The sequence below is a fragment of the Halyomorpha halys genome, unplaced genomic scaffold (assembly GCF_000696795.3).
Source record: "Halyomorpha halys isolate HHAL.00 unplaced genomic scaffold, Hhal_1.1 Scaffold868.1, whole genome shotgun sequence".
In the NCBI taxonomy this organism is placed as follows: domain Eukaryota; kingdom Metazoa; phylum Arthropoda; class Insecta; order Hemiptera; family Pentatomidae; genus Halyomorpha; species Halyomorpha halys.
This window is the reverse complement of record NW_027108945.1, coordinates 319,282-331,616: the sequence shown is the minus strand read 5'-3', so window position 1 is coordinate 331,616 and position 12,335 is coordinate 319,282. Positions and strand designations below refer to the sequence as shown.

Below are 12,335 nucleotides of genomic sequence, written 5' to 3'. Positions count from 1 at the left end.
TTTTAATCCTAGACGTCCATCAGACAAAACTGAACTAATTCTCAAAGGCAAAAAGTGCGATGGGTTCCTCCCATTGAAGCAATAAGATTCTTTGGAGTTCTTATTTACAAAACAATACTAAGGCTATTACTGATTTAAGGTTGTGAAGTCTGGGGAGCAGCATCTTTTATGAAAAAAAAATTTAAGTTATTCCAAAACAAGGACTTAAGAATCTCAGTGGATGCTCCTTGGTTTGTAAGAAATAGCCAATTACATCGGGAACTACAAATGGAATAAATAGATGACCTCATCAAAAAATGGTTTACAAAATTCCACTCCCAGCTACCAGCAGCTGAAGGAGCAGTAACTTACAGCATGGGAAATCCAACCTCATCCTAAAAGCTGAAGCTACTGCTAGACATCCTGTTATAAATACTATATTTATCTAGTTTTATTATTTTATTTTATTTATTTTTTCTTCCCATCTTTTTCTCAAATTACTTTTATCATCAGAAGTTATTTATTAAATTAAATCTAGGAAAACAAGTGCGAAATATCAAAGGCTAGGAGAGGATAACTCCAACAGAAAAGTGAAGAGTAGTCAGTAGTGGAAGCAACCAAAGTTGGTTGTAAATAGTAAATGAAAAGGGTAATAGTAACAGATAGATAAGAGAAGAAATATTAAAGAAAGTACAAATAAAGAGATGAAAAAAGAAAAAAAAATACAAATCAAAGGATGAGACAGAATGCCTGTTTTGACGGCAGTCAAAGACAAAGTGGCGGTTTGTATTGGGAGGGCAGTTGTGCCAAAATAACGAAAATAATTTGTAAAGTAAACATAGTAAAAAAGTATTTAAATTAGGTGAACAATAAATGGTAATATACATAATAGGGGGAGAAGAAATATTAATAAAAAAAAAAAAGATAGAAAAACAAAGGAAAAGTAAAGTATAAAATAATGGGATACAATGTATGTAAGTGATTAAGAAACAAAATATACCAAATGAGCGGAGATACAGAAAAGTGTAAAATATAAATAGAAAATAGAAAATTAATAATAAAGTAATTAATATAAGTACACTTAAGAAGGTAACACATGAATATAAATTAAAAGATAGATACATGAATATAAATGAAACAGGAAGGATATAAAAATGATTAAAAAAAAAAATAATGTGAGAATTTAGAGAAACAAGAATAAAAGATATGACAAGAAAATGGGCTTCTGAAATGCAGACAAAAGTATTATGAGGATTTTATTATGTTCAAAATGTGTTGATATGTAAAGGAGATGCAGTCTTTATCTTGACAATTACTCCAATCCCTCCTGTCCTCAACAGATATAAAAAATATTTCTACGTCAAACTAAAGGATGTTTCATTTAAATGGTAAAAATATTGGGTCATTCAGGCCTCCTGCATTGCAGAAAACTATCCCTAGGCCAGTGTCTAACATCTGAGAAGAGCTAAAATTCAAACTAGAGCCTGTACATGCTCTGTATGATTTAGTTTCTGTTTTCCCTCATTTTCAATGAACTATTCTGTGATATTACATGCTTCTAGAAAAGTGTTTTTTGATCCACCTTATGGATCAGCTCACTTTCAACATCAGATCTTTTTGTTTTATTATCCAGGTAATCAATGTAATCTAATTTTTAATAAAGAAATATTTAGTTATTGCTATTATCATAAATTTGAAATATAAAATAAATATCTATATTGCAATGAGTTATCAGAAGCTTTTTTTCTGATATTAACCGATATGGTTTTGTTTATTTTTTCCATAGTCTATAAAAATTAAGTTGTAATAGTTATATACCATTCTGAACTAACTCCAAAGTTCTAAGGCTTTAGAACTATTAAACTATATTGCCATGGACACAGAAGGTTAAATAAAAAAAACAAAAACAAAAGCAGACACATTTGTGAACCAAACAATTAGCATTGATACAAATATATCATTGTGTACGATGATTTTTTGCCGTCTTTATGAGAACTTCATTATTCCGCGCACGTAGAACTTCTGGTCCTTATCAGCAAAAATCTCTACCAATTGCAATTTGAGCTCATCGTAATTACTGAATTTTTTACAATTCCAACTTAAAAATAAATGAAAATCCGGTTGTGGAAAGTTATGTGAGGGATGCAAAGTCACTTCCCATTTAAGCTCAAATCATATCGTACGTGTTGATAAAGATATGTGAGGCCTCTCAATAGAGCTATAGCTAAGCAGTAGCAAAATATGCCCTCGCTAAGTGCGCAGGTACAAAGAAGGCGTAATTTTTTTTTGTTTATTTATTGCTATTTACTACTGTACATTATAATAGATTTAGTAAATTTTATCTCAATTAAAATGGAGTGATACAGGCGTGTAGAGAAACTAGCCATTGGTAGCACTCTACATAAAATTAACCATGAAAAACTCTCTTTTTTTAAACTTTTTTTTCATTTTAAAATTGAGATTTAGCTTTTCTTTCATAAGAAGAGTTTTTATATTTTAACAATTTTACAATATTCTGACCTTTTCTCTTTGATTTCTTCGTACAATTTCATCTGTGTTGACAGCTAACATTAGTTGATCTTAGCTAATAAACTTAGTTGATCGTTCGGTTTCTTAGGAACACCTCAATTTACACAACACCTTTGTTATCCCACATAATTAGCAGCATCTAATGAATCTTTCTGATGCAATTCAAGTTTCGATATGGTTTGCGTTGATTCATCATGCTTGGACCATGATGTTTTGCGATTAACGTTATTGTTGACGATCCATTTATCAATGCCAATGACAATTCATTTCGAAAAAATGTGATTACTCTACTTTTGAAATGTTTGTCACAAATATTTATTCTTTGTGTTAGGTGAATTTCTTTCGATTCGTGCAAAACCCAAATATAGAGCCTCCATATATAAAGTATATAGTGATCAAAGAAGTATTCGTACACCATTTATTTTTTTTTAAATTTAATATACTTTATTTTCGTAAAAAATTATTGAAGATACTGTGCAACTCTCTTTAAAAAATAATTGTTTTCATGAAAAAACAAAACAAGATATTAATTAAAAATGTAATTATTATATTTTAAAATCAAGTATTTCTGGGCCCAAAAAAGTATTCATACAAGTGAACATTGAGAAGTTTCAAGTAATCCTCAGGTCAAACCCTCACTAATTGCAATACATCAAGCCAGTTAAGACTTTGCAGCTCCCACAATGGGTCATAAAACATGTGAGTTGAGTTCCGTCATTAAAGATATAATTGTTTCCTTATTCCAACAAGGTTTCAGTTTTAGTGAGATTGGTAAACGCGTTAAACGGAGTCATTCAACTGTACAACATATAATAAAAAAGTTTAAAAGTGGATCTACTGACAATATAAAACACCCAGGGCGGCCTAAAATGATAAATACTATGGAAGCCAGAAATACTGTACGAGTAGCTGCAAAAAATAAGTGCTAGGGAATTAGCAGAACATTTAGAAAATACATCTGGCAAATCAGTTACACCCCAAACTATAAGAAATTTGCTTTATGAGGCAGGCTACAAAGGAAGATCACCCAGGAAGAAGCCATTTATTACTGAGAAAAATCGGCTCAAGAGTTTGAATTTCCCAAGAGAAAACGCTAACAAGCCTTTAGAATTTCCGAAAAATATTTTGTTCTCTGACGAGAGCAAATTAAACATTTTTGAATGTGATGAAATATGTGTGGAGGAAACCCATAATGGCTCTGGATCCAAAGAACATTTTTCCCACAGTTAAGAACGGAGGCGGTTCTGTCATGGCTGCATGAGCTGGACAGGGGTTGGAGAACTACACATAATCGATGGTATTATGACAGCAGACATGTATGTAGACGTGTTGCGTTGCAATTTAAATAAAAGTGTTGCAAAATTAGGGATTGCACAAATTTATTTATTTCAACAAGGTAAGGATCCCAAACACACCGCAAGAAAAACAAGTGAATAGTTATTGTACAATGCCCGTAGGGTATTCCTGACGCCTCCTCAGTCCCCTGATCTGAACCCAATTGAGAATTTATGGGCGAATTTAAAAAATAAATGATGAACGCATACTTTTTTTTGATCATTGAAAGTCCACGATGTCATATCATTTTCAATTCTGTCTGATACATTCAACTGTTTTGCCACCTATCCTTCATTTTTATGACGATTCTATTCATTTATGGTTTTAATTTTGTCATCTACAACTTCAGGAAATCGACCAGAACGTTGGTTATTTCCCTGTGAAAAATCTCCATAATAGAATAAACCAGTTCTGATACGGCAATTAAACGTCAGATATATCTTTGTGAGCCTCTGCTTCTTTTTTGACTTAAAAAAAGTAAAGTGTGTCAAGAATATTTATTTTTGCACTCTATATTAAAACTTACCGTTAACTGACAGCTATTACTGGCACGGAATTAGTTTCTATACCAAGCTAAAGGTTTATGTTTGTATAAAAAAATTTGTTTCTGTAGTAAATTTCAAAAGAAAAACATTGACATTGCTATAAGAATAACGAAACAAACATAGCGGTATCTACTGGTGCAAATCGAAATTACTTTCGTGCCAACCTATATTATTGATCGCTCAGTGAGGAGAGGAGGTTATATTTTTGAAGTAGCACACGTGCGTTTCGGTGATAGTAGATTGGATAGAGTTCGTAATTTGGATTATTTTGTCGTCACACCTTTCATTTAACATGGATATGGTGCAGACTGTATTTACTACTTGTTTAAAGGACGAAATAGCTACCATTAGTGCTTGGGATGCATTCAATGGGACTCAGTTATGCCGGTATCGAGGTGGTGGTTCATGTAGTCGACATGGCATTACATCTAGTGGTGGATACTTATTGACTTGTGAAAAAGGAAAGCCCATTTTACGTGCTTGGCCTTTTAATAAACAGCATTGTGACAATAAAAGACTTGTTGCCCCAGGTAAAGTGAGTACCATTGCATTTAGTGAAGATAGTTCTCATATTGCTTTAGCAGTTGATGAGAAGATATTCTTATACCAAACAGCTAGTGGAAAGCAATTAGGAATTGGTGCCAAACATTTCCAGCCTATAAGTGTTATAAAATTCTGTGAAGATGGATCTTTATTGAGTTGTGGTGGTGAGGATGGTTTAGTCACTGTGTGGAATATCAGTGTATTCTGTTTGAAAGAAAATAATCCTGAACCACTTTATGCCTTTTCTGAACATACTTTACCCGTTTCAGATCTGTTATTCTCAAGTGGAAATTCCCGTTCTCGTGTGATATCTGTTTCACTTGATAGGACTTGTAAAATTTATGATTTAGTTAGTGGAAAAGTTTTGCTTTCATTGGTGTTCGATGTTCAGCTATCAGCTATTGCATTGCTTCCTGTTGAAACAGACTTGTACATTGGTAATACTGATGGTGGCATTCATGAGTTTTCTTTGATGTCCCCACCTCGAAGCCTGGAACACCATTTACAGAACGATGAAAGGTTACCTGTTTTCAAAGGACATGAAAAGTCCATAACTTGTTTGTCTTGTACAGTTGACTGTTGTCATATTATATCCGGCTCTAATGATGAAACTATTAAAATTTGGCACATTAAAAGTCGACAGTGTTTAAGAACTATACTACAAAAAGGACCTGTCACTAATATTCTTCATATGATCCTTCCTAAAAGTGCTTTTAGCCATGATTTCCAACCAAATGTAGTTATCCACGATTTTATTAATCCGATAAATGTTGATGAAAATGAAGAGCCCTCTTTTGAAATCATTGTAACTGAAGATTTAATGGCGCCTGTGGCGGCTTACAATACTGCGCTTGTTGCATCTGGAAGTGAAGTGGATTCTCTTAAACTTGAAATTGATAAGTTGAAGTCTATTAATAATGCAATGTTTAGTTATGCTGTTACCAAGATAATTCAAAGGGATCCTGTAACTAAAAAAACAATTAATCCTGTCTTAAAAACCAAAAAGAAAACTGTTGTTCCAGTTCCTAAGAAAAAGAAACGAGAAAGGTAATGGTAATATACTTTATTTGAGTTTTAAATTCACATCTCTTATGTTTATATATTTTCCTCATGTGTCAGTGGAATTTTAATTTTTTGTAAAATATAAATAGATGTTATTAATTCCCAAAGAAAAATGAGATAAGTTGTTTAGAATTTATTTATTTTTTTTTTTTATTCAAATCAATACCTACTAGTATAATTTATTTATTTGTACACTTCTTAGTATGCTTGTACAGGCATCTGAATTATTTTGTTTCTATACTTGTTTATTCATAATGTCTATTTAGTCCCCTTTTTGAGGTCTCAGTCAATGAATTTATGTAGTTATTTCTGTTGAATCATATTTTGTTAAAAATTTCAGACAACTTGACTTTTGCTATTTTGAAAATTTTATCTCTGTTGCAGTAGTGATATTTAATACACTTTATAGTTATTTGAAGACTAATCATTGTGTTACTAAAAAAACAAAATGTTTCTGTGTTACAGAGTCGCCATTTGAGGCCAAGATGTCACCCAGCCCTGCCTGAAAGCGAGCTCCTCGAACATCCTGCGCTGACCCATCTAGTCCTTGATTTGGCAATACACTTGGAGGTGCGATCGCATTTCATAGACAGTAACGAGCTGGAATGATCTACAGCTCGGGGGCGGGCGAGCCCGATCCCCCGTGGTTCTCGACCCAGGTGACCCACCTCATGGCTACCTATATCCACTGAAAAGCTCCTTGCTCTCGCTGTCTCCCTGTTCCTTTCAGAGCTAGCTGTACTCCTTGTTGTCGGCTTCATCATCGAGTCAGATCTATTTGCTGTTAAAACAGTTTTGAGGCACCCTTGCACTATTTTTAATTGAATATTTTATTGCTTACATTCTTTGTTGAAAACTTCACTTTTGTTTTTTTTATATTTTTATTTTTTTGTTGTTTTAATCTTTTGATAAAATAAATATTTTGTATTTTTATTTTTGTTCATTTTATTTTAATTTTTTAATAATCCTTGTCTACTGGTTTTCCTTAACACATTCTTACCTTCCTTTTCTGTTACATTTTTGAAAAGTAATCTATAGCATCATTACAAAATAAACTGCTCATTACTTAAATTGAAAGCTTATTCATTTGCTCTTTACAAACCCTAAATTAATTTGTGTGGTCCAGGAACATTTTGGTTGTTATATTCAATGTTGTGTCTTAAACAGTACCACAATAGTTCCGAATGATTTAACAATGTTTCATTCAATTACTAGAGGTTGAAAATGAAACATTTCATTATATCTTATACTAAAATCAGTCTGAATAGAAATTGTGGCTGTTTCTTTATGTATTGTAAATTGATCTGATCTTTTTATTTTTTAACTTCATAATTTGAAAGCCATACTGCATTTAACAATTTCGATACGGCTTCGAACTGTTCTTATTCGGATTTTTGAAGCAGATTTATTTAATCCTTTACCCTCCAAAATCAGACAAGTTTCTCATTACCTGTTTTAGTTTTGGTGGTGATTGAGGTCTGTCTAAATCTTTAAGATGGTTCCTGTATTTTGAGTAGATCTGGAATATTAGTCATGTTTTCCAGTGGCTTACATTTCAGGGCAGCAAGGATATCTATGTTTTTCAATAGGCATTTGATGGTTTCAGAGGGTAAGTTTCTCTTATTTAAGAATTACAAAAACAATTCGTTCTAGAGTTTTTCATTGCCTTAAGTTTAGTGCAGATGGTCCAACCAGAGAAAAGAAGAGACTTGGTCGTTGGTTTATTTTATTTTGTATCATTTTTAGCCCTTTACTAGTCTAGAGTTTGAATAAGAGAGCACACAAGTAATAAATGAATATTAATTTATAATAACATGATTGTTTGGGTTTTCATCTTAATATTCGTAATCATATAAACTAATTACAAAATATTCTTTTAAATTGTAGTGTTTATTAAATGAAATTAACAGTGATTTATAATTTTTTTTCTGAAAATATATTTTCATAAATAATTTGTTGCAAAAATAAATCTTGAAACATGACGACTAAATTCAATTAAAATTTGCAAAATGGCTTTAACACTCAAAGCATAAGTTTTCATTGTATTACATTTTTCCCAAAAACTTTGTTCTTATTTTTTTGAACAATTTGATTGAATTTATTCCACATTGATTTTTATAAAAATACTACTAAATAAATATTAATATTTAAATGCTTTAAAAATATTTGAAAATCTTATTAAAGTGTATCATCATTGGAGTTGACTAGTGAATAATCATTTACATAACACTTAGCAATGTTTTGAATTTTACTCTGATGTAACGTTAAGGAGTCTAAACATTGTGATATTCCTGGGATGATATTTGACCTCTGAAGTTATCATTAGCCTTTAATGAGTATTATAAGTCATTTTGATATTATAAAAACTAAAAAAAAGTTTCTGAAATCACCTTAATCATCTGAGGTTAAACTTTTCAACTCTTGAAATTTCGCTTCTATTTTTCTGAATGTCTCAGATGATATGAGTCTAAATTGCAACTATTTGTAGATTTTATTGTATTTGTTACATGAATGTATGCCCTATATATTTTACAAGAATGTTCTTGTCCTCTTTTATTAATTTACTTGTTCAACTTGGCACAGCATTCTAATCTGTATATTTTATTCATACTCTAAGGAACTGTTTCGGATTTTTTTTATTTGAAGATTAGAGTTAACTAGTTATGAATACCTTGTTATGAGCAGTTTATTGGATTCAATTTCAGAACATAACACATTTTTATAATGTATAAACCCATCGCACGAATTTTGGAAAATTTATCGAAAATGTACTTCTCATATAATTAGGCTTATGATGATTATCTTATGAATTTTATGTTAAATCCTCCAGATAAAAGTAACAAAAGGAAGCTTGCTCTTATTGGAGCTCAATTGGGATCATATTGTTCCCAAAACACTATGCATTATAATGAGAAGACAATACTGTAGATTTTCTTATAAAGTTTTAAAAATCGTTAAAATACGCTAGGATTTAGGCGTCAAATAAATATAAGGTTTAAAACGAAAACATCAAGATATGTTAGAAAAACAAACAAACAAACCGAAAATAACTTTTTCATACTGTAGCAAAAACATTAGCTATATGAGATTTTATACAATTGTATTTCTATCTATAGATGTTATTTGCTTTCTGCTAATAGCAAACATGCATAGTTAGTTTTAAAAGTTAGTTCAATTAGAACCAACTTTATGATTCTTACAAGTAATTGTATAAGTAAAAAATAGGAGCAGAAATCTGCTTGCATTTTTTAAAAATGTATCAAAGGCCAGTCATAGCATCTGATATATTTGATGTTCCCAGGCATTTTGTAAAATTATTGGATTTCAATAGTGTCCATTGTATGTCTATTGTAATAATTATAATGAACTTGGTAATGTTCATTCTAATAGTTTAGTTATCTTGTCACATGATTTGTTAGTTTTTATCTATTTGGCAAAATAGTCGAACATTATGATATACCTATTTCTATGGCTGGCCTATGGCATATACAATTAAACTGGAAATTTCGAAGCCTTCCTTTAGATGTAAATTAGAACCGAACCTTTTCCTAATAGAATTTATATAGTCTCTGTGTTTCAATTCTTCAATGAAGCATGTATTTTAAATTACCGGCCATCATTTATTCTATTGTTTATGAGAAGATATCTTCGAGTGGTAATGGACTATATAAATTCTATTTACCTTTAGTGTATATTCGAAATGTGCGGTGAAGACCACTATAGAGAACCACCAGTGTACACCTTGACTATATACCTTGCTTAAATCAAAGGTTTTTGATGTATGTATTTGTTCCTGAAAACCAGCTACTGGTTCAGCTTCTTATAACCCTATAACCATATATGTTGAAGTAATTTATATATATTATATATGTATCAATGTAAAATCGAGTGGTTATTCGATTCTGATCAACTACTTTCATATATTTGTTTGGTAGAGAAACATCAATCATTATCGCACCTTAATTTTGTCTTTGTCTCTTTAAAATTTGAATTGCCAAGGAAATGAATTACAAGACATAGTTGATGAGAATCTTAAGATATTTGCTGTTGCATTTGCGAAGAACCATCATCCCGTCCATTTTAAACACGTGTGGACCACTTTCTTGTTGTATATGTTTTAGTGGTATATGTCATTAGTAAAATCTGAAGTTTTACAGTTTGAAGACAAAATTGATTTAGTGAAAAAGTATCCCCTATTAGGAAATATATTGAATGTGCACATTAAAAGATAAAGGAAAAAAAAACCATAATATCTGTTGTATGTGTATTTAAAAAGAAAAAAAAAATTCTGTCGCCTGTTAAGTGTTTTATACATCCTTGAAAATATTGTAATCGAAAGCTCCTATTTGGTCTAATGTACAAACTACCAGGTTTGAATTTAGAATCCCTGAAGTAGCTCGTGGCATGCCTCACAAGAGAGGTACAAAGACATTTCCTAAATACCTTCTATAAAACCTAGTTTATTATAAAATATTTGAAACACCAATTATTTCCTGTTACTGTAAAAATATCTGTGTTGTAGAAGTAATGTGAAGGTAACAGAGATGAAAATTTTATGTAAAATTAGTAATGAACATTGATGCATTTAAAGATTATGTTAAAAATGATTTGGCTTCAAAGGCTTGTAATGTTTGAAATAGCTGATGTATATGATTTTATCAATGCTGCAATTATTGTTAGTTTTAATTTAAAGCTGTCATCTTATGACCATGTTTTGATTCGAATTGTGGCATGATATTAGATGGTATTGGAGAGGAACAACCTGTAACAAAATTAAATTTAAAATAATTATTTTTATTATGACAATTATTTTTTATTTTGAAAAAGCGGATTGAGGGCAGGGTGTACACATGGTAATTAGGAAATATACTTCAGGTCATCTGGAGTTGAGTTATATCGAGGTGTTTTCGACCTCAAAAAAACAAGTGTCATTTTAAACTTTTTAAAAGAAAATTGACTTAACGAAGCTTTAATATTTAATAAATAATATTGTACAAAATATAAGGAAACAGGTTGTATGAAGGTAGATTTGAAATTATAATATATTTATACAATATGTTAATAAGAAATAAAATGTTAATTACAGTAGGTTGCAGCTTTGTGAGTTTTACATATAGTGAGATAGAGGACACATGTGAACATGGTTGGCACGTACTTTGCTTTCAATTTGAAACTAACACTAATTGTTACCACTGCCAGTTGACTAGAGCGCGGACTTAACATCTCTAGTAGTGTATATGCCTTATATACAATTTTTCTAATAGAATTAATATACCAGGCTCATTAAGTTATATGTTGTCACCTAAGTGTAATACTGTTTGAGTATCGTGAACATCTTACATATCATTTAAGAAAGATAGTCGGATTTTATTTTTGTGTTTTTTACGTATAACTCTGAAATCCGTTCCATTGATTTTTTATATTTGATAATTTAGCTGCAACCAAAACGATGATTTTATAGTTTGTTTAATAGGCTGTTTGTAATTTTTTAAGTGGAAGAGAAATTATCTGGTTTGGTGGTAGGTGTATTGCCGAAATAAGTTGTGATCGTAATGATTTCAAAATATTAAATATGTATATTAAAATTCAGATGTACAGCTTATAATTTTTTTAACTTGGTATGGTTACTCAGTGACAATGTTCCCTTGAAAAATGTGATTTTTTAAACAAATTTCTCATGGCTTCGATTTGAAAAAGAATTATTTTTCTATTGATGCAATTTATTTTTGAATATTTTAAATTTCTTTTTTTAAATCTATTATAATGCTTTGTTGTAGCAAATAATATAATCGAAATTGTGTATAATGAAGTAAGGAGGCAGGGATTGTCACAGCCATATCAGCGCTTTAAATGTAACTCGAGGTTCATTTCTGAGATGAATCTCTCACCTTGGATGTGTAAACTTCCCTAATTTAGTTTAAATTCATATCAACATAAAATTGTATCCTAGGCGAGTATGTAACGAGTTCATTACTACCTTAATTTTAATAATATGTGATATCTATCTATATATTAAAAATCGCTTGCATAAGGTAAATAGGTAAGGATAGGTATGTATAGATAACGCGATTTTTCGAGCGCATAATGAAGCCAACCAAAGACGGAATTGTATTAAATTTTTAATCTAGCTTAAGCACTTCCTGCTAAATTAAAGATGTTAAGAACTGATTTAACTTTTGAAAATTGGGGTATGTATTATCTAAATTGAAAACATATAATCTAGAACTCAGAACTTAATTTTATCTATAATAGTTTTAAAACTTAGATAAGGATGTTTAAGCCTTTAAACCTCTTTGGTTAAAAAAAAAAAATATTAAAAAATCCAGATTAAAAAAAATATTT

General features: G+C 30.7%; 1 protein-coding gene across 2 annotated transcripts in view; it reads left to right on the top strand.

Moving 5' to 3' along the window:
* LOC106686757 (protein SCAI) overlaps positions 1-10,898 on the top strand; it is a 33,503-nt gene extending 22,605 nt beyond the window's left edge. For both annotated transcript variants that reach the window (XM_014430250.3, XM_014430249.3), the window contains exon 15: positions 6,459-10,898. In XM_014430250.3, coding sequence (XP_014285736.1) covers positions 6,459-6,602 — 144 coding nt within the window. In that variant the 3' untranslated portion in view covers positions 6,603-10,898. The remainder of the gene's footprint in view (positions 1-6,458) is intronic.
* Positions 10,899-12,335: the final 1,437 nt, after the last annotated feature.